This window comes from Eublepharis macularius, chromosome 4, assembly GCF_028583425.1.
Source record: "Eublepharis macularius isolate TG4126 chromosome 4, MPM_Emac_v1.0, whole genome shotgun sequence".
In the NCBI taxonomy this organism is placed as follows: Eukaryota; Metazoa; Chordata; class Lepidosauria; order Squamata; family Eublepharidae; genus Eublepharis; species Eublepharis macularius.
This window is the reverse complement of record NC_072793.1, coordinates 16,854,240-16,881,177: the sequence shown is the minus strand read 5'-3', so window position 1 is coordinate 16,881,177 and position 26,938 is coordinate 16,854,240. Positions and strand designations below refer to the sequence as shown.

At 45.8% G+C, this 26,938-nt stretch overlaps 1 protein-coding gene across 5 annotated transcripts in view; it reads right to left on the bottom strand.

The window, feature by feature from the left end:
- Nucleotides 1-26,938, bottom strand: part of LOC129328905 (ATP-binding cassette sub-family A member 9-like) — a 146,647-nt gene that overhangs the window by 60,338 nt on the left and 59,371 nt on the right. For all 5 annotated transcript variants that reach the window (XM_054978220.1, XM_054978219.1, XM_054978221.1 and 2 more), the window contains 8 exons: nt 25,274-25,390; nt 24,771-24,954; nt 20,971-21,134; nt 20,031-20,158; nt 13,487-13,624; nt 10,449-10,562; nt 6,511-6,690; nt 3,978-4,091 (listed from right to left, as the gene is read on the bottom strand). In XM_054978220.1, coding sequence (XP_054834195.1) covers nt 3,978-4,091; nt 6,511-6,690; nt 10,449-10,562; nt 13,487-13,624; nt 20,031-20,158; nt 20,971-21,134; nt 24,771-24,954; nt 25,274-25,390 — 1,139 coding nt within the window. The remainder of the gene's footprint in view (nt 1-3,977; nt 4,092-6,510; nt 6,691-10,448; nt 10,563-13,486; nt 13,625-20,030; nt 20,159-20,970; nt 21,135-24,770; nt 24,955-25,273; nt 25,391-26,938) is intronic.

The window sequence follows — 26,938 nt, the reverse complement described above, 5'->3', positions numbered from 1 at the left end:
AGAGGTGACCATTGCTTGGACCCCTGTAGTCAAGTCACGGGGAGACAAATAAGGGGCAAGCTGCCTGGCCTGCTGAAGATAATAAAAGGAAGACCTGGCAACTGCAGTGATCTGGTCCTCCATCTTCAGGAAGGAATCCAGAATCACCCCCAGGCTCCTAACTCTCGGGGCCAGTGTAAGTGCTGCCCCATCAAATGTAGGAAGCCGGGGTCCCAAAGCCATCTCCCCACAACTCACATACAGGACCTCCATCTTTGTGGGATTCAATTTCAGCCGACTTTGTCTCAACCAACCAGCCACAGCCTCAAAAGCACGCTCCAGGGCATCAGGGGACGATCCAGGCTGCCCGTCCAACAACAGATAAAGCTTGGTGTCATCTGCGTATTGGTGACACCCAAGCCCGAAACTCCGCACCAGCTGGGCAAGGGGTGCATATAGATATTAAATAATAATGGAGAGAGTATCGCTCCCTGTGGCACACCACATACCAGTGGCCTACAAGATGACACTCTCTCCCCAAGCACCACCCTCTGTCCCTGATCATGGAGAAAGGAGACCAGCCACTGCAGTGCTGTCCCCTGAATCCCCACATCAGCAAGGTGGTGGGTCAAAAGCTCATGATCGACCGTATCAAGCACTGCTGACAGATCCAGTAAAATCAGCAGTGCTGATCCGCCCTGATCCAGATGTCTGCAGAGATCGTCTGTGAGGGCGACCAGCAATGTCTCGACCCCATGTCCAGGGCGGAAACCAGACTGGGTTACGAGCTGGGTTAACATAGGGGGGGTAGGCATTGCCACCTTCTCTGCTCCTAATACCAGCTGTGTTAAGGCAGGGGCGGGTATTGCCACCTGCTCCGCTCCTATTATCAGCTATGTTAAGGCGGGAGGTGGGCATTGCCACCTGCTCCTCTCCTAATACCGGCTGGGTTAAGGTGGAGAGTGGGTATATCTACCTGCTCTGCTCCTGATCCCAGCTGCGTGAAGGGGGCATTGCCACCTGCTCTGCTCTTAATACCAGCTTGGTTAACATGGGGGGTGGGCATTGCCACCTGATCTGCTCCTAATACCAGCTGACTTAAGGCAGGGGCTGGTATTGTCACCTGCTCTGCTCCTAATACCATCTGGGTTAAGTTGGGGGTGGGCATTGCTACCTGCTCTACTCCCAATACCCGGCTGGGTTAAGGTGGAGAGTGGGCATATTTACCTGCTTTGCTCCTGATCTCAGCTGCATGAAGGGCGGCATTGCCACCTTCTCTGCTCCTAATATCAGCTGTGTTAAAGTGGGGGGCCAGCACTGCCACCTGCTAACGTAGGGGGTGGGCATTGCTACCTGCTCCACTCCTAATTTCAGGCGGGAGTGGGTATTGCCACCTGCTCTGCTCCTAATACCAACTGGTTTAAAGTGGGGGCGGGTATTGCCACCTTCTTCGCTCCTAATACCAGCTGGATTAAGGCAGAAAGTGGGCATTGCTACCTGCTCTTCTCTTAATACCAGCTGAGTTAAGGCACGGGGAGGGCATTGCCACCTGCTCCGCTCTTGTTCCCTGCGTGGGATTCCCACCATGGCATGTTTTCTGGAGCCATGTGGTGACCTACTTGGGCTTTCCTCTGCAGCAGCGCCCTCTGGTGGTGCACCAGGGTATAAAGTGAGTTGTCTGAAACACGCTTACTCAATTATATAATAAGATGATAGGGAGAACAGGCACTACCATCCCCACCCCCTGTATGACTAGGGGAGGGTCCTGCAGTGAGATGGAGAGAGGAATGCAGTCTTCTACAGCATTTGCTGTTTTCTCAAACAGAACCATTTTAAAAAACAGCTGTTTCAATACCTGGTGACTAAAAATAGGAAGAAATGATTTCAAGCTGTTAATTATAAACACATGGTTAGATTTTACAAGTCGGGTGGAATGCATGAAAATTTGCAACGTGGAAAAACCACATCTACTTCCCCCAACCAGGACTTCCTCCTCGCACCATAGAATTTTGGGGTGAATTCTAGAGCATTATACCAATGTGATGATGTTGCTTCCTGTTTGCTCCATAAGGAACATTGTAGCATCACTGTAAGGCCAATCAGATAAGTCCTCCCCACCCCCACCCCTGCAATTCCCCTGCTGGTTGCCTGCAGTAGGATGGCGAACCTAGACTGTTAGAAGCTGGCAATTAATAAAATCACAAATAACATAGTCCTTATTCTGGCGCTTTTAAAAATGGCTTCTTCATATTTAATTCAGTTTAGTGACACTTCTGGCAACTCCATAAGAATATGGATTATTAAGCCCACATTTAAGATGGAAACTATGGTTGAGAGAGCGTGGTTTTCCAGCCAATATTCATAGCTTAGATGTGAAACTGGTGGCATTCCAGCTCAGAACTCTACTACACTTTACCTGCTTTGAGCTAGGTTTGCTCCACCACAGGGGATCCCCCCCCCCCATAGCCAGCCACCGATCATAAATTAAGTCAATCCTCTACCTCCTACAAACATTCTGTTTTTTCTTTCAAGATTTTTATGTGTGTGTGTTTGTGTTACTGTGGTAAAAACGTAATGGGATTTAATAAGGTTAACCCTCAGTTGACAGTGACAGTGACAGAAATATGGCACAATAATAATTACTAATGAAGGAAAGGCCAGTATATGGAAGATTCTATGAGGTAAAGAGATACTAGCTTCCTAGCAGCACGCTTTAACCCATGCTGCGTTCATTGCAATCACATACATAAGGGCTGGATATGTTGTTAGTTCAATGAGGTACCTTCCTTAAGTTTAAATATCTGGAATTTCCCCAGTATAAACAGTTTACTAGGCATGCCTAGGTGATTGCCTAGGGTGCTAAGTGTAGAGGGGCTCCAACCAGCCCTATTGCTGCAGCACCCACCCATGACATCAGGGTCTACGGCAGCGAGCATCCAAGAGATGCCCCTGGCCCAACAGGCAGCCCATGGAGAGCTCACTCCTTCCCTCCCTCTATCTCTTCCTGGGGCATGGGGCAGAAGGGTGGGTCATGAAGAAAGCATGTGACAGTCTCCCATCTCCACACAGAACAGGGTGCAAATAGAGTGGGCAGCAGCCTTCTGCCTCCCTACACCAAGAGAGGATACGAGGAGAGCGGGCAGCAGGTTTCATACCTAGAGTGCCAAAATTCCTCAGACCATCTTGAATATAGAAAATGCATCCCATAGGATTGCCAGTCCACTGGTGAGGGTGGGGGAATCCACTCCCCCAAAGCTCCTATTTTCTGCTGCAATTATAAGTGACAGCGGGAGAGAAATAAAATTTAAGATGCTATCTGGCCAATAGTGTGACGGAGAATTGGGATACATTTTAAGAGGAAAACAAGTAAGTGATTACAGCAGCATAGGAGGAGGGGCAGACAGCAATTCCTTGGGGCGTGATTGGTCACTACTGAGTGAACTTCTACCCAACCCTCATGTGAATCATATCATGTTTGCACAATGCCTGAGGCTGTGTGTGCTTGTTGTAACTCTTTGAAGACTTCCCCAGGCGACACTGCACTTGGTCATAAATAAGCAGGTCCAGTGAACCCTGTGGTGATATCTTTGTGACAAAACTGTTTAACAGCAGCTCTACAGCTTGTTGGATTCTACTGAGTCCTGGATCTGTATCAGAGACAGTTTCATCCACCCAGAACTCATAAATCCACTGGGGCAAAATTTAAACAACGTTCTGAACAGAAAACATTGCAGTTGCTCTGGACATTTTCACTTTGTTATTGCTATTTAAATGTCCCACAGAGTGTATGCTATGCACAATGCTCAAGCTCTGTTCAGGTGGATGTTGGAATCAATCTTTTCAGTTTTCATATTTCTAAATAACCCCCTCCTTCAAGTATGAAGACATATATGTCATCTGTTTTTCTTTAACATATAACAAGTTACAGATATTGGGGTAGGACAGTCAGTGAATCTAAAAACACCTTAAAGAAATCAGTGGTCTGACCATATACTTACCAACATTAAGGTGAAAGACCAAAAACTACTAGCATACTGTCCTTTGCGAAATATGAAAGCAACTACGTACAGCAGCAAGACAACTGATACGCCGTAGCTAAGTAGAAATAACACCTGTTAGAAAGAAGGTCACATTTAAGCTAATTGTTAGATAAAAATACATCTTGCTTAATGTAAGTGGCAAATGCATGCAGTGCTTACCATCAGTGTTCAGGTAGTGTAACCTCTAATAATATTAATACCATAATAGTGAATACAGGGACCCCCAGGTAACTTATTTACATATAGGGTTGCCATGGACCTGGAGTCTCTTGAAAGGGGATCCACAGGTCCCTGTAGTCTCCCAGCGAGGGGATTGGGAGCCAGTACTTACCCTGGCTTCCTTTCTTTGTGTGCGCTCCCAGCTCGTGTGATGATGTTACTTCCATTAGTGACATCATCATGCAGGGCGACCCCGGGTCAAAGGAGGCCCCTTGTTGCCACCGCCAGCTCTCACTGCGACCGCAGCCACTCACTCTTGCCACCACCACCGCCACTCGCTCTCACCACAGCTCGCTTTCATTTGGCACACAGGGGCCACGGTGGTGAGAGCTGGTGGCAGCGGTGACAGCAAGAGTGCCTCCTCTTGCCGCTGCTGCCACCACCCACTCTCATGGCGTGGGAGCATGCCCCTTGCCTGTGGGCACACCATGCTGTCTGGCAAGGGGGTGCCCCAGGGATCATGCCCCCCTGCCAGCCAGGTAAGTGGATGCAGGGAAAAGGGTGGGACCTGGGGATCCCCCGCCCCCAGCGGGGAATGGCAACGCTATTCAAACGGCATGATGTGTATCACAAATATGACTGCTGCCCCACACATACGGCATGTAGCTGTACACCACAGCAGAGCTCGGTCTCCTGGCAATTTTAAGTCCAGCAGAAAACTCAGATGCAACTCCCACAGCCCTGTGCCACTATTTTTCCTGCAAGAAAATAAAGTGCAGGTAGATTGTTCTGAAGTGTGCCTGAATGCTGAAGGCGAGCTCAAACAGTAGGGATAAGTCTTTTCGGGGCAGGATGAATATTCAGAGAAGCACAGAGGCCACCCAGCCGAAAATCAACCTAGAACTTATGAGTACGAACCCTAGGAAATGATACGTTATGGTCATACTAGCCCTTTATTTTCTCAACAGGCCTGTGTAAATGATGTCTAAGTTTTGCATTGAAGATAATATTTTGACATGATTAAATCACATTTTTGATTGTTTTAGTTCCGCTTTATAAGAATATTTTTCCAAATTTGTCTTAGCCATGCTTAAATTTTATTTTGAGGTCTCGTTTATTATGAATTCTTAAGGCTAATTTTTTTTTTATTTCTGGATTTTACTGTTTGATTCTTCCCTTATATTTTACAACCTGGAGGCCCATGAGGAGCAGTAGAGGAGTGAGAGTTTGGACCCCTCCCCCGGATCTCTTTCAAGGTTTCTCTATGCTCTCAGTGGCTTATGTCCATTGAAGTCATTGACACGTAAGGAGAGCACAGAGGCATTTATTCCTCCTTTGGCTCTTCCTTTCACCACCGTGGGGGTCATCTGAGAGCCAAAGAATGTCCCATTTACGTGACGTCATCTGGAATCTCAGAACTGGCTACAGTCTTCATGGCACAAACTGGATTTTTCTCATTTACCAGATGAATCCCCAGGATACAGCCTGATACACTTTGGATCCAGGTAGAACCGCCTGCAAATTTTTCTGGAGGTCTCCTTAAATTCCATAGCCCATTCCTATTAGAAGTGGAGCACTGAGCATTGTCCCTTTCCTCAGTTTTCAGAGAGGGACAAACTAAAGAGTTAGAAAGACAGAGAGGTCAGGGCCTCTGTTTACTGCTCTGACCATCATTTGACGTGTAGATTGCTATTCTCAGGACTTCCTCCTTGTGACATCCTTTTCTTTGTGGCTTTGTCACAGCCACTACACATTTCTCCTTCTCTCCATCTTGCAACCATGGCACAGAACTTGTGTCATCCATGTTCATCCTTATGTTAGATAGATAGAATCTATCTCTCCCCCCTTTCTTATTAGAGTATGGGATTCCTACAATAAAGAACTCTTATTTTCTTTTTAAATATAAGCAGGTGTATGATTTGTTATTTTCTCTCCTACACTTACACCAGCCAACATAACCAGCTCATACCACCATAATCAAGCTTTCACTGCAAACAACATACTCTATTAACGGTCCAACTATGGAATCCTTTAATTAGGTTTCTGGGGCCAACATACGATTTATCTATCAATTCCACCCAGCTTGATTCTCCGATTCTAAATGGGATTTCTTGGTTTTCTAGAATTTGGCAGTAACTATTATAACAAACAAGTTGGTTGTACAGATTAGCTGTGAAGTACATATTAATGAACCACTGGCCAGTTTGTACAAAGTGACTAATACCAACAATTAAGACATTACATGATAAGTAGCTACAGTTAATTATTTTAATTGAAAACTAATTTTAAAAAGTATGAAGATCTTTAAAATGTATGTAATTATCCAACTTACAAAGCAAAAAATTACGATGGGTTCATTAGGCATACTCCCGGTCATTAGAAGTTGAAACCATTGTGCTCCAAACACTACAAAGAGTATAATCCAATGCACAGGGAAGTCCACTAGAGCTTGTCCACACCAATAGGCTGAAGGAAAGAGCCCTGAGACTCGAAGCTGGGAGTGAATTTTTAACTAGCAAAAGAAAGTACAAAATATTTGTTAGAACCTTCAATAAACATCTTTGTGTTTAAATATGAGTCAAGTTGCAAGAGTTGAACACAATGCTAATATTTCCATAAACTGTACAATAATCTTTAAGACTTCCCCTCCCCTGTATCTCATTGTAGCCTCTCTAGGGATATGCTCTCAAAAAGCAAATAATTAATTAATTAACTGAAAAAAATGCATTCTGTTCTTCCTTCTTAAACCTCAGATCTTTCCCTATAGATCACCAAGAAAAGCCAGTAATGCTCTTACAGTCCTGAAACCTGGCCTGAAACCAGTCTGAAATGGGTCAAAGCTAGATATTGTATGACAGAGGTCCAAGAGGTCTTGAGTTACACCCAATCTCTCAGAGGAGAAAACCATTCTTTTGCTGGGCAGCAGGGCTATAAAGTGCTCACTTGCTGTCTGAGGAGTTCCCTGCATGGAGATAACCATTTGCCCAACCGTTGGGAAGGATCCAAAAAACAGAGGGGAACCACCACCACCCCCGCCACCCACCAAGGTTGCCTCTCTATTAGGTCGGGAAGGAACAAGACTTGACATGGACCATAAAAGTGCTTTAAGCTGATTGGAGAAGATGGCACACCCAGCTGCATGTGAAACATGCTTAGGCTGGGTGCCACTTTTTGCCTCACTGCACGGAGGGAGAGACAGCCTTACATTCCTGGGAATCCAGGCTTTGGGAGGTGGGGCCTGGCCCTATAAAGGGTGGCTCCGCATCTGTAGGGCTCAGTCAGCTTTGAAAGCTCGGCCCACCCACTGCACCCTAGGGCAGTACAGGATTAGCTGGTTGCTGGTTACCAGGGCCAGGTAGGATTTTTTTCTCCTTTTCTCAAATTGGCACAGGGAAGAGGTGTTTTTTGCCTACCTTGTACGGTCTTGTAGGAGTGGTATTTGGAGTGGTGGAACTGTAACCTAGGTCCCTGGCAGGTTAGATTTGGGTAGACAGAGCGGGCTGGTGAGCACCCGGTGGCACCTCCCCATTGGTTGGGAATAGGGGTCTGTCAGGGATTGGCTGGCGGGCTGTACAGCTGCCAGCTGAGAGGGCAGACTGACTGTGGGACCCCCTGTACAAGTCCTTCCCTCGGGCTTCACAGCTGGGGTGGATGGAGCTTTAAGGGGGGAACCATTCGCCTGGCCAGACGGGTTACAGCCATTCGCATGGATGGCTCGCACCTGGGGCAGGGGGTGCTCGCCCAAGCAGGTTGAGGAGTAGGTCCAATTGACCCCTTGTCTCGACCTGTACCACTAGTTATACCCTGGCCGTTATTAAGTTTAATGTTGGTTAATAAATGGCCCAAATTTATACTCGAGCCTTGTGTCACAGATGGGAAATGTAGGCATCCTAGTCTTGAAGCTTTGCTCTCTGACTGCAGTCCAATGGACTTTTTAACTGTCACTTGTCCAACATTCCGCCAAACTGCCTACATTTCCCGCCAAAACTTGAGGGAAGCTGACAAGTGTCCAACCTGTGCCTTTTGTCCCTTGTAGTTCTGCACTGTGTCTTCATTCCAAATTGGTGGGGGGGCAAAAGAATGCAGAGTAATCCACATGGAGTTCCATCCCCAAACTCATTACAGGGTGAAGGGAAATCCACCCAGCCGGGACAGGAAAGGTTAAAAGGTGTGGATACACTTTCAGTGCCACATAAGCCAGGACCAGGGAACAAGGGAAGGAACAGCGGGAAGTATGTCATAACCAGCCTGTAATTTTGGTATTGTAGCAGGCTTCTGTCCATCCCTAGAAGAGGATGTCAAGGTGGCATCAGCGACGGTACAACTTAATTAGCCTACTACATTTTATTTTTCTTTCTTAGTTCAAGAAATCCCGATAGTACTGTGATATACTTTTTGCAATGCACTTGTGCTCTCATGACTCAGGTTTGTATTTTAGGAAATAAAAATCTCTCTCTTTAAGGAATTCAGAGTGTGTTCAAAGTTCTCACCTTTATGCTGGACTGTTCTTTCAAGCAGGGCTTTTTTTTCAGCGGGAACACGGTAGAATGGAGTTCCGGCACCTCTTAAAAAATGGTCACATGGCCAGTGGCCCCACCCGATCTCCAGACAGGGGGGAGTTTAGATTGCCCTCCATGCCACTAAGCGGCACAGAGGGCAATCTAAACTCCCCTCTGTCTGGAGATCAGGGGGTGGGGCCACCGTTCATGTGACCATTTTCGCCAAGGGCAATTTAAACTTTAAAAAACTCCCCCCTTGTTCCAGCTGACCCAAAGTGACATCATTGTACGGTCTTGAGTTCCACCACTGAGTTCCACCACCTCTTTCCCCACACAAAAAGCCCTGCTTTCAAGCATAGGCTCACAATTCCAGGTTGGACTGGGTTAGATAGCAGGCAGGAGAAAGAGGAGAGGGAGCAAGAAGCAGCATCCTATCACACACATAGGGAACCCTACCAGCTTCTCAAGGAGCGGTAGACAAGAAAAAGGGCAGTGTCAGGCTATGGAAGACAGCATACGTAGCAGCTGACATCCCTCCTTGCAGCAAGAAATCCAAGCTCTCTTGAGTCAAGATTATTTATTGGGAAATCATAACTATAATGTATATATGTCCATAGGTTTTACAGAAGCAATATAAGTGACTGTCTGTACACAGATCTCTTGCTGAGAATGGCGTATAGAATGTTGGTTACAAGTTTCCAACCCCTCTCTGCCAACCCCCACCCACAGCTGGGCATAGTCAGTCAGTGGGAGAATCGGAGAGAACCGTCTCAAGGCCACTGTGAGCCTTGCTACAAGTGACATTTTACACGTGAAGGATAAAGGATCATTTTCTCAAGTCTTTCTGGGAACTGAAGTTCCTCTCCCCCACCCCTTTTCCTTCTGTTCCTTCCCCTCACTGCCTGAAGAGACAGAGAGAGCCTACGGCAACATCAGCTTTTGCAAATCGTCTTGCTGGGGGTGGGGGGCAGGAATGCTCTGGAGAAAGCTGAGAAAGTTGCAGCTGCCTGCCCCAAAGATCATTGAGAGCAGGCTTGTGACCGGAGGAACGATTTGCAAAAGTTGCTGTTGCCGCAGGCTTTCTCTGTCTCTTCAGGCAGCGAGGGGAAGGAACAAAAGGAAAAGGGGTGGGGGAGAGGAACTTCAGTTCCCAGAAAGACTTGAGAAAATGATCCTTTATCCTTCACTTGTAAAATGTCACTTGTAGCAAGGCTCTGAGGTGAGCCATGTCAGATAAGCACGCTGTACTCCCAGAAGCTCGCTGGCCTGTGTGACAGAAACTACACATACATGCACAGAGAGATTAAACAAAAGAGCAAAGATGGAGGGACCATGGGCAATGGACCTGACAGGCAGAGCTGGAGTGATGGCAAGTACCCTGTATATCAGGTGGGAAAGGGAGTAAGTGGGGTATGTCCTTTCATTAGTGCGTGAGTTTATTCCACCACTGTGAAAGATGTTTTATCCAAAAATGCCTGCAGTTGCTCTGCTACCACTTGTTCTATCACTTGCCCCCAAAAGGGAGATTGGACACAGGTCAATAACTGCCCACATCCATCTTCGGGGAACTATGGGCCCACAGTTTCTCCCTGAACACAGCACAGGTGCAGTTCATGCTAGGACCATCACTGTAAACATGTAAACACAGGACATATATGCTTTCATACGATTCTGATGGCTCCATCGCTATGGAAATCAAAATACATTGCAAATAAATATTTTGTTGGTCGTGCCCAGCAATGTCTGTACTGTCCTTATCTATATATTTTACCTTGTAGTCACGAACACTGTTCATTGCAAAGTGTGGTGCAAAAGCAGGAAATAAAACCATAATACCAAAAATGTTAATGTGAGAAGAGTAAATCCATAGTTCACGGTTGAAAGGCTGGAAAAAGAATCAGAAAAAATAGGTTACAAAACAAACCCCAATGGTTTTATTTGTCATATATAATAAATGTCAGTAGACTGTAAATTTAGTCAATTTTGTTTGTTTATAATATTTAGCATCTGCCTTTGACTTTAGGGCACTTAGGGCAGCTTACACTATGAAAACAACGATAAAAATACATTAAAAATAACTTACATGACAAACTGCCAGTTTAAAAGAAAAGCTAAACTAATCCAAAGGAGTCCTGAATAAAACTGTCAGCAATTGCTTCCTAAAAATGATAGTGAGGAGGCCTCGTGCACATCCCTGAGGATGCTGTTCCATAACTGTGGGGCTGCCACTGAAAAGGCCCTGTCTTGTCTACCATCCAGGTGAGCTTCCTTAGCTGATGGAACAGTCAGGAGGGCCTCATCCTGCAAGCTTAATTCCCAGGCAGGAACATATGGGAGAAGATGGTCCATCAGATAACTCAGTCACAAGCCACGTACAGGGCCGGTGCCACTGTTGAGGTGGTGAGGTGGGGGCCGCGGGAGCAGCGGGGCCGGAGGGGGGGCTGGGGGCTGAAGTGTGTGCCGCGCCACCTCCAGCCAGCCCCGAACTGCTGCCACTGCTGTCTCACGCCCACGGGCGGGTGCAGCAGCTGCAGGCCAGGGGCGGCAGGCAGCCAGGGCAGCGTGTGGAGCACGGGCGGCCTCCTCGCGCCGCCCCAGCCACCCGCCGGCCAATGGCCCCGGTGTCACTGTGTGATGACATCATCACGTGATGATGTCATCACGCAGTCTGGGGGCACGCGCGCAGCACATGCACAAGGATGGCCTCAGGCGCCAGTAACCCTGGCACCGGGGCTGGCCATGTAGGGCTATAAAGGCCAAAGCCAACACGTTGAATTGGGCTCAGGAGCAGACCGGTAGCCAGTGTATGTGCTGTAGTATCGGGTCACGTGTTGCCAATAGCTGGCCTAGACTAGCAATCTAGTCGCAGCATTCTGCACTAGCTGCAGCTTCCGAACATTCTTCAAGGGTAGCACCTAGTAAAGCACACTGCAGTAGTCCAGTCGAGATGTAACTAAAGCATTGATCACTGAGGCTGGGTTTGATTGAGCCAGGAACAGGTGCATCCAATGCACTAACTGAAGTTGGGCAAAAGCACTTGGAGCCACGGCGGCCACCTGGTTTTCTAAAGTGCCTGCTGTGTCGAGTAGCATGGCCAAGCTGCAAAGCTGCCTTTCAAGGGGAGTTTAATCCCATACAAGACACAGCTTAAAATTTCAAATTTGCTGAAGGTCGAGGCAAACAGACGCTGACCAAGCAGATCATGGAGCCAGGAAGTGAGCAGGCACGCTGTCCAAGAGCAGCCTGGCTTATGCCTGGACAAAAATAGCTCGAACGGAGGATTCAGACCAGATTCATAAGTTTGCTGGTTCCTTGTATCACCTGCCCCCCCCCCCCAGCAAATCCCTCTCCTTGCATACTGCCATGACAACACAGAGTAAAAAGTTTTCTAACCTAGATGAGGGAAAAACCATTTTAAAAGAACAGGGAGATTTGAAAGGGACATTAAATTTCAATGGGTTTAGACTGGCATGACTCTTCTTAAGGTTGTAATGGTACAGTGCTATCCTAAATACAGTTACACCATCATACGAGTGGAAATACACCTTGCGAATTCCCTGGGATGCTCAAGTGCAGGATTTTATGTGTGGTCCTCAGTTCACGTGCAGGCTGTTCTTGCTCAGCGCATGTGAATTCTGCAATCGCAGGAACTCCCGTTGTGTTTTTGTATCTATAAGTGGGTCCTTTGCTACAAGAACAAGTACTGTAGGCTCCTTTGACTTTCCAATTTGCATTTCTTTAAGGTGTGCTAAAGTGTAAAGATTTACATTTCAATGAATGGATGTGGAGATGGGGGAAACTGGGATACTTTTAGCAGTTGAGGAGGAACTGATATTGAACTCGTGAATGTATTCAAGTGGAACAAATAAGTGTGACTGTGCGAGTGAGTGCAGGGAAAGTTGGAGGAGGGGACATGTGAAATAAGGTTCTCTTGTGCGTCCCTAGGTACTTAGTAATGAGTATTTCCACCCTCTGTCCACTGAAGTCAATGGGCATAGACGGGTATAACTCTGTTTAAGATTGCATTGTTAATTAAGGCAAAAATATACATTATGCAGAAAATCTACGATCAGATTTCCCAAACTTTTTACTGCAGCAGCAAAGAAATGCCATTTTTTTCCAGAAAATGGCAGGAGACAGGAAGTGTTTAAATGACCCTCATGCCAGTTGCCTGATTAAACCAGTAGGCTGTTTGTTTTGTGATCACACTGTGGTAATGCAAGAAATCGCTGTACTCAAGGGAGTTGCTGAATGTAACACTCTGCTTTATTCTCAACCAACAACGAACCAACTTAGAAAATGAAAGTAAGTTAAAAAAATAGTCTAGGGTGTCAAGTTTCCGTCCTTCCCATAATCAGGTTCCAGTTTACTATCCATTGTACTACAGTTTTCCTCATGAAGGGAAGCAGGGATAGTTGTAATCCCTGGAAAAAGATACACAGATTCCCCTCCCCCTTCTAGTTACTAGGGCGTGAGCCTTCCAGGAAGTGAAACAGGAAGAAGCAGGGAGCAGAGCTTTAATAATAATATGGACCTTTATTAAAGCTTCTCTAATAACTGCTGGCGTTCCTAAAAGAAGGAACAATAAGAACTCATGTTCTGCTTCCACAGAAAATACCTGAATATATAATTAGAATAATTGATCCAGACACCTTTGAAGTAGCACACTTCTGGAATCTTAAAATGGCGGTTTACTCCACAAAGTACTGCATTTCTAAAATTCCATTGCAATCCTACAAATGGACCTACACCACCCCTTCCCCTGTAATACACAAGCAGCGCACCTTAAGGTCAAGTTGAAATACTTACATAACGAAATAAGTGATTCCAGATTTGAATATGGGAAGTAGAATTAAACATTCGCAAAAGCGCATTGCTGATGATGTTGACAAGCACCGGAAAGCAGTTCATGACTTCCATGTGGCACATAAGGGTGAACTGGTACTTCTGAAGAAAAGCAAGACATCGGATAAAGAAAGCGCTATTTATAATAAAATATGGCCCTCCTGTTTGGGCTTGTATTCAACAGCAAGTGTTATAAGTTTAATTAATTATTGGGGGGGGGGCAGGTTATGCAGGGGAAGGAGAGAGAACTAACTCCATTCTAAAGAGCCAGGGCAGCAACAAAAACATACAGACACTCAAAATATCACTGACATTTCTTGACCCTTTACCCAGGGCTGGTGCGCCCACTGAGGCAAGTAGGCCCCCACCTCGAGCGCAGGGGGGCTGGAGGGGGAGCCGGAGGGGTCGCCAGGAGCGGAGGCGTGTGCTGCAGAGCTGGCGGTGGCAGCACTGGTGGCTAAGCGGGAGGGATGGGAAGTCGCAGCTGCTGCAGCCTCCCAGCCTTCCCGCCCCATCCTGCGCTGCTGCCAGCACACATATCCCCTGGCCAGGTGCAGCAGCCCCAGACCAGGTGCGGCAGGCATCCGGGGCGGCACAGGGCACCCACACACCGTCCCAGCCACCTGCTACACCAATGGGGCTGGCCTACAGTGCATGCTGCGTAATGACATCACACGTGACATCATCATGCAGTTCGGGTGCACATGCATGTGTGTGCATGAGCGCACGTGCATGCACTCCCCCAGCCTCAGGTGCCGGAAACCCTGGTGCTGTCCCTGCCTTTACCGCTTAGTACAAAATCAAAGTCAAGCCCAGAAATAAAGGGACTGTTCAGAGGGACAGGATATGCCTCCTTCCCATGCCAACTCAGTAAAGGGTTATCTTCCCTCCCAAGGTATAGCATGGGACTAGTTGGTTGCCATTATGGGGTCAAGCAGGAATTTTGGGGGGATGTTCATTGGATTGGCAGTGGTGTCGTTGCTTTTATTCATCTGCTCCATGCTGCCTCTGGGCTGGCAGTCATTTCAAATAGGCCTGGTTGAAATAGTGGTCCAGCCACAACTCTTTGGCAGGAGTAGGGTGGGCTGCTCAGGATAGGTATGGTTAATTGGCAAACACCCTGAGGGATCATAGTGATGGGGTGTATGTTCAGCACAGGCCATCACATACCGTGCAACTGGTGGCACTGTGAAGGAGCACTCGAGGTGCTGAGCAGCATCTGTCGAACCTGGTAGATGCCTTGCAGCCCACCAGGGGAGGTGGATGAAGCTGGGCATCTCTCAGCACAAAATGGCTGTGCAGGCTGGAATAAACAAGGCCGGCGATAACTGCTGACTGATTTTGGAGCCAGGGTGGACCTGCCCAGTGGGTGCCCCAAGCAATTGCCTAGTGCAGCCTGCCTTCAAAATGGTCAGCTTATTTAAATAAGCAGTGGCGTAGATCAGCCATGGGTCTAATTTTAAATGAATTCAAATAAATAAGCAAAACTAGTTGAACCTACATTCACTTGTCTTTGTCTTATGTTGTATTTGGGGATGCCAGTGATTTACATTCATGCCACAAAAACTGTCAGCTCCCCATTTCCATTTCCAGAAACTAAGCAGTTAAAAGGACAGGAGAATTTTCTCCAGGCCTGTTGGTTACACTAGCTCAGTATGCAGGAAGTCTCATCGCATTTATAAATCAAGAATCCACAACGTGGCTCCTTCCCATGGCAATTTTACTCAGTTCCATAGGGCCATATTGCTGTGTGGTAAGTAGTCACCTCTCCAGCTCTTTACATGTGACCATGGACTTCTAAAGTCAGCAGGACCTCCCAGGATGGGGTGAGCTGCAACAGTTCCCAAGCAACTACACCAGGGTCAAAAGGGCCCCCTAATCATACAATGTTTCAGGTTTGGATTCTGTGGAATTTCCACATAAAGTTACGTATTGGGGAGGGTGAGTGGAAAGGAAGAACTTTAAAAGATTAAATGCATGTGAGATGGTTTCACCTGTCTATTTAATATGTCACCAGGCATGCCAGTTGACAGAATTTTCTAGTTAAGTGGGTGCCAGTTAACAAAGCTTTTAGTGTGTTAATTTAATGAATGTTTCCTGACAATTCTTTAGTAATCTGATTGCTTGCTAATGGTCAGAATAAGGCCCTCCTGGCTGGCAGCATAAGCCGCTAGGGGCCACCTTTTGCCTCCCCTGCGAGAAGTCCATCTAGCCTCTGCTGTTTTTAATAACTGCTTATGACATAAAATCATATGCCTCTGAATCTAATGCGCTCCATGCCACAATAAGCCAAACTGCCCAGCAGGGCAAAATGTTGCCAGCTCCTTCCTGGGAGGCTAGAACACACATACCATGCTAATGGAATGCTGAGTGATTAGGTGTCATTGTCTCCTGCCTCCCACACCTCGGAGCATAGCTCTATTGACAAGACAGGTACTTGAGGGTTCTGACCTACCCATTCCCCCTGAGACATTACAATCTCCTTTCTCCCCATTGAACACACCCAGCTAAGATCCTGTTTCTCAATCAAGGACCATCAATCAGCTCTGATAAGTTTAGCTTCTTCCTGGGAACATCTAATCAAAACTTCAAATTCAATCTCCCACCCCGAAGACGCTCAATTAAAGTTATAGTTTCTTTGTTAAACACCGGGAGCAAGCAAGTTGCCTCTTTTGTCACGTCCCAGCAGCACCAAGCAAGGTAATCAAACCTTTTGTCCATCCTAGAAGATGACCATTAAGGTATTCAGTTTCACTGGCTGAAGTCACTCTCCAGCCTCACAGTCCATTTTTCCAATAAAAATGCTGGTTCTGCCCCAGCCAAATCATGCAGTGTGATGCACACTGGAATCCAAGCATTGCTCCCTCAGAGATCCTCTGGGCCTCTCCTGGCAGACCATGCTGGCCGTTTGAAGCCCTCTTTCTCCGCGGACTTCTCTCAACTGATTGATAATTAACACCTGAACCCCAATATCTATTCCAACCTCTACCTGCTTTTCCTAGGAACCTTGTATGCTTGTGAATATACTGCTATGTGTTTGAATCTCTCTGTTAATAAAACAATCTTTCACTTGGAACCATACCCACTTCGTCAGTTTCCTCTGGGAAGGGACTCCATAAAAATTGGTGGAAGACCTCACTTGTTACCGCCTCTCACGAAGTCTTCTCCTTGTTTGTTTGCTAATTCCCCCAACTAGCAAGGAGACCAATTCCAGTAGCACCGCAAAGGAGGAGGAGGCAGGGATGGATCGAGGGGGGGGCAAGAGGGGGCACCAGGAGCGGCTGCCAGCCCCTGGGAGCACGCCACAGCTTCCTGCATGGGAGGCTGAGCACAGGGTTGGGAGGCCCTCGCCAGCCCTGCCAATGGGGCAGCTGGCTTGCCACGTGCGTAGGACCTCCCAGACCTGCTCTCAGCCACCCATCGGCAGCACATGCTCTCGCCGCCACCACCACCACTGCCACCAGCTCTATGGCGCTCTGTGCGCTGGGGCGTCCAGCTTGCCATGTCGGCGGCACAGGGCAGCAGGGCAGTTGAACCGCGTGGAGGGCCTCCTAGCCCTATGTTCAGCAGCCCATGTGGCAAGCTGGCCTCCCCAGCACACAGAGCGCTGCAGAGCTGGCTGCGAGGGCATACACTGGGGCAGCTGGCTTGCCACGCGAGTGGCTGAGCACAGGGCTAAGAGGCCCTCCGCGTGCGGCAAGCCAGCCGGCTGTCCCAGCGCACATCAGTGCCACCGCCAGCTCCACAGCACATCAGGCGCTGGAGCGGCCAGCTTGCTGCATGGGTGGCATGCCTCCTGCCCTCCGTGATGATGTCACGAAAGTGATGTCATCACATAGTGCTGGGAGTCCGCGCGTGCACAAACCCAGGCAGGGTTTCACCAGGTGCCTGCACCCGTAGATCCGGCCCTGGGAGGAGGCAGCCACATTTTCTAGCCATCCGGAAAAGGGGATGGAGCTGGAGGTCTTATAAGGCTGCTCCGCCCCCTCGGCATCTCAGTTACACATTATGCTCAGTTGAGGCAGGAGCTTCCCTGTTCCCTCCTGAGTTCTGAGGGTGTGAACGGCAGTGACTGCTGTGTGCGCGGGGTGGCCTTGCTTAGGCATCCAGCCTGCCTCACCCATACAGCTTTGTTGAGGCATCAGCCCCTGGGAATTGCTGTGCAGTTTTCATGCATCCCTTTCCATCGGCTGGGAGTGAGGCACCAGTGGCAGCCCGTAGCCCAACTGGGCCAGCCTAGGGCAGCCTGAAAATTGGCAGCAGCTCCTACTATGGGTCTTAAGTGGCACCTGGCCTTTTCCACAGCCTGGCAGCAGCAGCATCCAACAACATGTTTGTGGTGCCAGGCAGGCCCCCGCTACCCTCATTTGTGGCTGGGCTGGCCAGGTCTCAGTCATGTGCATGAATGGGTCTCACCCAGGGCAGTGGGGCTCACCCAGAGAGGTCAAGGCAGAGGTCCAGGGGTGACCCCAGGGCTTAACCTCTATCCCTACTTAGGCCCTGGCCATGTTGAGTTATGTTGTGATTTTAATAAAGTGGCCCTTTAGGTCCAAAACCGTGCAACTGCCTCTTTATTCCGACTGGAGGGGCAAAAGATACTGACATTTCTGGGTGAACTGATTGTTCTGTGTATTGGATCTTGTATTAAACTGACCTCCACTTGAAACATCTGTTTCCTCTCTGTTGCAAATATAAACCCATCAACCTCATATACATACAATTCAATGCATTTATTGAAGTGAGATTGGACTCCTGAAAACTTAAGATGGAATAAGTTTTGTTAGTCCAGATCCCACCACCAGATCCCTCATTATTTTCTTGACGCTTAGCCAGAAATTGAACAATAGAATGTTAACATCCCATGATAGTTAGGAATCTCTCTTTGGCTTTACCAAGGAGGGAAGTTAAAGAAGAGGTTCTAAGCAATTGTTTTATTAGATTATTATATACGGTATTAAACTATAGAGGTGTTATTTTAAGAATTATAAGGGGATAAGTTAACTAAGTATGTTTCTGGCAGATAAATGTATAATAGGTAAGCTATATAATTAAAATAGAATGAATATAAGAAAGGTGGAGGGAAGTAAATAGTAACATATAGAGTATAAGTTAAATTGATTGACTTATATTGAATGTATACAATGTTTATAGAAGTACTTAGAGCCATGCAGAATAGGGGACAAATTGATTGTCCCATATTGACGAGACTAGAATGAGTAAGACAGAGTATAGAGTACAAAAATTAGATAAAATGATATATTATTAAAGAATATATGTCAGGAATGTAATACTTGGTTTGATAAGTTAAGTGGGAAAGGGAATAGAGTCAGTACTGTGTTATACTGTGTTATAATAGATAAGCTTAGAAGAGAATGAAAGTATATGTTTAATAGAATAAAGTAAGTTTGAAATGAGTAAGGGAAAAAACGGACAAGGGGTTGGAAAACTGTTGGAAGTCAACAAAAGGGGGGGGGAAGGGAGGGGGTTAGAACTGGAATATTTAAAGGGAATTGATTGTAATGAATATGATATTTCTAATCCAATAAAATTAAAAAAAAAAAAAGGAATCTCTCTTTGGCCATTGAAATGGCATACCGATTACCACTTGGGAAAGATGACGCGCTCTAAGAGCCGGGACAAGCCGAGTCAGCTCGCTCTGCTCAAGCGTATATACGGGAACCGAACTAAAAAGAATCTGGAAGGGGCCTTGTGATTACGTAATATATGTTAATGCTGGTTTGGTTGTCTAAGTATTAATAACTCATTATGAACTGCACTTTGTACATGCTCTGTGTTATATTAACACATTTTATTACCTTTGAAATTATGTATTAAATATATTTTTATATGTTATATTATTTGATAGATCCCCCCTGACAAAGCTGCACATGAAACACATAGGGGTTGTACAATTATTAAAGATTCTTTTCCTCTGCACCAATTGTTTCTTCATAATAATAATAAATAAGAATAATAAATAATAATAACATTCGATTTATGTACCGCACTTCAAGACAAGTCAATGCCCACTCAGAACGGTTTACAAAGTATGTTATTATTATTATCCCCACAACAAACACCCTGTGAGGGGGGTGGGGCTGAGAGAGCTCCAGAGAGCCGTGACTAGCCCAAGGTCACCCAGCTGGCTTCAAGTGGAGGAGTGGGGAATGAAACCCGGCTCTCCAGATTAGAGTCCCGCACTAATAACCACTATACCAAACTGGTTCTCATCTTTGTGTCCCCTTGGTGTGGCCCCCTCTCTATGTCATAATAACAGTAAATTTTAACCCAGTTGCTTGGGAGTTTTCTTAGTACATTACAGTACATTTAGTACATTTTTCATGCCGATTTAGTACATTTTTCCACACATCAACCTGGAAGGCCCAGGCTAGCCCAATCTCATCAAAGTGCAGAAGCAAAGGAGGGTTGGCCCTAGTTAGTATCTGGATGGGAGACCCTGTGACTTGACATCACTTTATTTACTTACTTAAAATACCATTCAATTTACCTCCTTCTCCAGGGCCACTTTTATAGCTCCATTGTGTACTAGCTGGTCGCTGACATTACTCCCGGTGGCTGTTTCTGCAAAGATATTCTGACTCCTCACAGCACGGATGAAATGGTCAATACTTGCACCTATTAAGAAAGTAAAGTTGATTCCTTCATGAGAGGATTATGGAGGAACATACATTTGCCAATCAAACGAGGAAGTAACAAAAATGGGATGATTTAGAACAAAAATAATCAATGCATCTTACATCGGGGAGGTTCATAATTTTGAAAGTTCCTTCACATAATGCTGCCCACCATAGTAGCTTCTAGTAAGGACCAATATGTTGTACCCCCTTCTGGCAATATGGCCCCAACCTGCAGATTTAGCCAGGCTGAGAATTAGATGTATTGATATGGTATGTTTTATTAAAATTTGAAAGCTGCCTAAGGCAGGTTCTCTGGAGAGGCAGCACAGAAATTATCCAAGTGGGCATTCAAAACATCCATGAGGTATTTTCCCCCTCCACCACTCACCTAAAAAGAGCCCCGTGGTGCAGAGTGGTAAGCTGCAGTACTGCAGCCCAAGCTCTGCTCATGACCTGAGTTCGATCCCGGCAGAAGCCGGGTTCAGGTAGCCGGCTCAAGGTTGACTCAGCCTCCCATCCTTCCGAGGTCGGTAAAATGAGTACCCAGTTTCCTGGGGGTAAAGTGTAGAGGACTGGGGAAGGCAATGGCAAACCACCCCGTAAAAAGTCTGCCAAGAAAACGTCGTGATGTGACGTCCCCCCATGGGTCAGTAATGACTCAGTGCTTGCACAGGGGATTACCTTTACCTTACCTACCACTCACCTAAGTGAATCCCTTGTGTCCTTCACCCTTTCCCCATTCCTGTACCTTTCATGCATTTCTGAGTCTCTAAAGAAAAGATATCTCTATGTTTTGTTTTGCACCTTTACCTGTATCATTAAGGATCAGAAGCCCAGAGAATCCTGTATCAAATTTAGTCCCTGGCTCAAAATAAAGTCTAGAATGTAGTTCTACATTATGTAAGTCCTTCCTCAAACCAGCTGCGACCAACTGTATAAAAGAAGGAACTAGTACAATTCCAAAAAGAAGAAATCTGAAATGAAGAAATGAGGAAAATTAAGCACAGGAGAGAAGCGATACATGGCCAGATGCATTATTGAACTAAAAAGTTGAAATGCTACAAAAGTAATAACGCTCCATAGTAAAAGAAATCATTATCAGTTATTACAACAGTTGAATCTCTTTCTGGGGATCTAACTACAAGTTAAAATATATTACTGTTTTCCAACACTGCTTTTTTTAAAAAAGAGTAACTTCATACAAAGAAAGCTGTTTTTCTCCCTACAGCGTTCCCAGTGTGTGCACCCAAAAGACAATGAGAGAAGGGAGTTTGAGAGCAAAAATATCTGGTGAGAAAAGGGTTAAACATCTTTCCCATTGCTTCTCTGCTTTACTTTCCTCTCTCTCAAACCCTCTGTATCCCTTAAAGGACACTGAGTCTTTTTTACATGCGTAAACATGAAATGAGCCCATTACAAGTCCCATCTTCAGTTCAGTCCAAGTAGAAACACTGTTTACAGCCATGTCGGTCCAAAAGCAAAAGCCAAAGGGCCAAAAACAAATTGTCTACATGTATGATGCCCAGGGCCTTTTTTGAGCTGGAACGCCCTGTAACAACATTCAGGCAGGCACCTGGTGTCACACGGGTATTTTTAAAATGGCCTGTTTTGGCCATTTTGGGGCTGTTTGGGCTCAGATAGGGCCCAAAACAGCTTGGATCAGGCCACTGCTGGGCGGGAGAGTGTTCCTCCACCAACAACCACTGGTTTCAGGCTGACTTGGGCCCAATCCGGGGCACTGGGGCCCATTTGGACTGTTTTAGGCACATTAGGGCCCAAAACTGCGAGGATAGGGGCCAAAATGGCCCTGATCGGGGCTAAAACAGCCCAGATCAGGACAGTGTTGGGCGGGGGCCTATTGCAAGCTGTTTTGGCCCCGATCCTTGCCATTTTGGGACCCTTTTGCCATTTTGGGCCCAAACTGGCCAGGATCGGGGCCCCAATGCCCCGGATTGGGGTCGAAACAGCCAGGATCGAGTTCCTGCCAGGCCTGGCAGCCTCTCTATCCAGGCCATTTTGGGCCCAACACGGCCAGGATTGGGCCCAAAACAGCCAGGATTGAGTCTCTGCCAGGCAAGAGAACACTCCCCACCTAGCAGCTGTCTGATCCTGTTCTGATGCCTGCTTTCAGGAGATGTAGGTGACATTTGGAAGTGAATGGAATTAGTAAGAGTGTCTGAATATGAAATGCCACACAAGTTAATAATTTGACATTAATTTACTATAGTCGCCAAAGAAAAAGCTCTTAAAGAGAGCGTCAATGCACAATCAATATGCGTAAAGTCAAGAAATATTGTAAACTGTTATGTATATTGATCAAAAAGACCTGCAATACATTTGCAATTATCTCATATTTCATAGAAGTCTTCTGATAAAAAACAAATGTGGCAAACTTGCAATAAGGCTGGAAATTAGAGATATTCTTCTTGAAGACCTTCTGATCTCTCATCTACATATGAGAGATCAGGCATGAAGTCGAGAAAATTATATTAGCTAACACCTTAAAAACAATATTTATAAACATGAAAAACAAAGAGCTAACTTACAATCTCCATAAAATAATAAAATGCATTAAATCAGGAACAACAGATACATCTTCTGCATATCGAATCACACAACATCTCCCATGGACTACAGAAATATTCTGCTCTAAGCCAGAGAATGCTAAATCAGTAGAAATGAGAAACTCCTCCCTTACCCAAAATTGCAGACACCTGTGGACTGAGTGACTCAATATGTAGTAACCTCCTATATTCTTCAAGGACAATGCCCTTAAAGAGCGAGTCCGTAAACAATCAATATGCATAAAGTCATATAAATAAACAGATAAACTGTAGAATTTAAGTCCAGTGGCACCCCTGAGACCAACAAGATTTTCAGGGAATAAGCTTTTGAGGGTCAAAGATTGAATCTCAAAAATCTTGTTGAATCTCTGAAAATTTTGGTCTCTAAGGCACCGTGGACTCACATCCTGCTGTTATATTGCAGACTAACACGGCTACCTACCTGAAAGAGATAAACAGTGTGTAGCTATTCATTAATGACACTGAAGAAGGCCTTATGGCAGAAACATGTCCAGTCTGTTGATTATAGAGTTGTACCTGGACATTTGAAAATGATCTATATGACATCCTTGTGTGTATTATATATACTGTTCATTATTTGTACCAACAAACGGGAAGGTGTCAAACTTATAGCCATTTTTAAAATTCGATGTTTTTATTATCAGAACATTTAATGCATGTTACCAAAGGCATCACAATCAAGCAGATAAAATACATCAACACTACATTTTTATGGTTTTATATTCTATTAAAATGTTCGTATCAGTTTTTCATTTTCGGTGTTAACTTTGGAGGTTTTCTTTTCATTTTGGCTCATTTTTCTCACCCATTTTGGTTACCTAACTCTATTTGGTTTTGGTCTTTCCCTCTTCATTGTTATCTTGTTTATATTGTGGAGCCCACCATCCTGTACCACTCATGGCTGCTAAGTGGGAGGGGAGATTAGAAGTGCAAAGTTCCTCTATAATTGTCACTTCACTTTCCCTTCTTTTTCCCAGCATTCTCGGAATCATTTATCAGCCTGCCTTCCCCCCTCCCCTTGGACTTCCATTCTACTGACCACTCCCCAGGCAAGATTCACTGCATGGCTCTTAGTTAAGGCTTGTTTTCCTCCTTTCCCACCTACTTCACAAAAAATGGCACACAATATAGAAGCAACAATGGCACATAAGATAGAAGCAACCAGGGCTCATTTTGGGCGGAACACGCCGGAACACAGTTCCGGCAGTTCCCCAAAGAGGTCACATGTCAGGTGGCCCTTCCCACCTGACTCTCAGCCAGTTTGAGCCCGTTTCAGCCTGGATTGGGACTGAAATGGCCCGGATCAGACTTCTGATGGATGGTGGATTACTCTTACACTCAGCAGCGGCCCGATCCTGACCATTCTGGGCCCTTTTCCAGCCATTTTCAGCCCCTTTTTTTGCCATTTTGGACCCAATTTCAGCCCTGAATGGCCAGGATTGGGTCCAAAACAGCCAGGATAGGTGATGTCAGGGGTGTGGCATATGCAAATCAGTTATGCTAATGACACACTTCTGGTGATGCCAAGGGGTGTGGCATATACTAATGAGTTATGCTAATGAGTTCCTCCAGCCCCTTTTCTACAAAATGACCCCTGGAAGCAACAAATGTAAAACAACCGCAACAAACCACCTAATCCTTGCGAACATACAATCTCTTCACATAGTCAACAGAACAGCCAGTGCTTTTAGGCACCACACTGCACCAGCGACCCATGGCCAAGTATCCAGACAACTAGCCAGGCCATTTCCAGGTAGTATTTAGGAGGGAGAAATTGTTCTAGAAAACCTCCTAATTCCTGCAAAACCTGAAAAACGGATCTAACTTCCAACTATATCATTGTACATAGCTAACCTGCTCAGATATAATGTGTCCTCATTATGCCATTACTATACTAGTATGATGTAATATCTTCAAATACGTGAACTGGACACCCCTCGTTCAAGTTTTTCCAATCTATCACATCTCAAGGGCAGTCTCTGTCCCTAACAAACTTAAGAACAGGCAGATTTTGTAGAAACTTACACATTTCTCCAGAATTTGCTCTCCCGCTTGAGTTGTAAGAAGTGCATTCTTGCTATGGCACACACTTGTTGTCTCCAGAGCTCCATGCCCCTTACTGTTGACTTTCCCGCATCAGACAGCAATAGTAGATTTTGTTCTGTTTCATCAGCACCACGTCCGTCCTCTTCCAGAAGAACTCCATAATCTAAGGTAATTTTCAAAATGCAAAATCAAAATGTGATAGCGTTTACACAATTTACACAAAATCTGTTTTCGCTTTTGCCTTTCCCTTCCATGGCCGCTTCCTCTCTCCCCGCTTCCCCATGACCACCATTGGCATTGCACTCCTCATTCCTCAGTCACAAAGACTAACCCAGTTTCTCTCACATCTAAGAAACTGAGAAAGGGAATTTTAATAATGTCACAGTGCTTTTTTCTGCCTAAATGTGGTCCCCAGACCCATAGTTTTCCAGCCACAGCAATAGTCATTGCCAAAAAGTACATTATTTGAACCAGAACTTTACCTTCTTCAGTTGTTTCATTGTCCTCCAGTTTCATGAAGACATCTTCCAAAGTTGTCATAGTAACCCCATAATTAACAATCCCAAGGTCTGCCTGGTTGTCCATGTCATGGAACAGATCTACAGAAAAGGTAAAGCTACATTTTAAAAAATTATATTTTGCCTTTCTTCCCAGTGAAAGGCAATGAACAATTTAAAACAGATCATTATAAAAGCAGATAATGTGGAATCCAAGTTGGTAGGGATGCAAGAGATTTTATCTGTGAAGTGTCAAACAAAATGGTTACCTGCTGACCACCTGGAATAGCTCACCTGGCCTACACTGTGCAGGTGCAAAATGGTGATGAGGAAGTATTGTTTCTTTTTTTGCCATCACCACCATGGCCGTTTCCACACAGCTCCCCGCTGCTCGTAACAACCCAAAATATCGTGGAAAAAAACACGGAAGATTGCATTTTCTCACGCTAGATTTGCGCAACGTCCCATGACATTGTGCAAATCTCAAGCGAGAAAACGCGATCTTCCGTGTTTTTTTCGTGATATTCCGGGTTGTTATGAGCAGCGGGGAGCCATGTGGAAACGGCCCATGGTACAGGCTTTGAAGTGAACTTTAGCCTATGTGTTATTGGATTCATCCCGAGTCTCCCTCCACTGTTGCTATCTTCCTTGTCTTTTTATTTCTAATTGCACCTCAGTAAACCAAGGAGCTACCTGGCTCCAACACCTGAAAGAAAGCTCCAAGGACTGAAATGTGTCAACCGTGCAAGACGTTTCCTCATTCCAGAGGTCAACTAGTGCATCAAGAGGGGAACCAAACTTATCAACAGGAAAATCCCACAGAGTAATCAGAAAGCCATTGGGATCCATCTGATTCAAGGGGTGAATCATTTTAACAGATCCTCCACACCCACAGAGTTTTGACTTCCCTGCGAGACTAAAAGCAAGCAAAGAAATGACAGAACTATCATCTATTTCTCAACCTTCATATAACCTTCTCCCTGCCCCGAACAAAATACCAGATCAAGTCTGACTTGCACAATTATTTCTTGAGAAATGCCCAAAGTTGTCTTGGAGACCATGAAATCCTGAGCCATTCTTGACAAAGCAGCCTATACATGAATACTGAAGTCCCTCAGGATAACCAGCCTAGGGGCGCCACCTCCCCAGCTCAAGGGGGGAGATTATTAGACAGCAGGGCAATTAGTAAACCAACAGAATCCCAATCCTGTCATGCATACGGTCACAGACTCAGAAAGAGATATATCTTGCAAAGGGCATTATGCTATGGGAATTAGAGGCCCTATAAACTATACCAACACCTCCTCACCACCTGGGCGTATCACCAACTACTACAAGGCACACAGTTGGGAGAGGTTAACTCTTCTCCCCTTCCAAGTCTCAGTGATATATGCCAGGTCAGCCTTCACATCTATGATGGTTGTTTTTCCTGTAATCAACCTGGCATTTATCAGTAAGACTTTACAACCCCAGTAGGTTGTTGATTATTATCATCGTCACCTTTACCTGGCCTGTTCTGGTCCCATCATCTTATCTCCCAGTACCCCCATTTTACCTCCATACTTATCACTCCAACCAACCTGTGAGACAACTAACAGGCAATAACGGCAAGCAACAATTTGTATTCAGACAATAAACATTAAATAATAA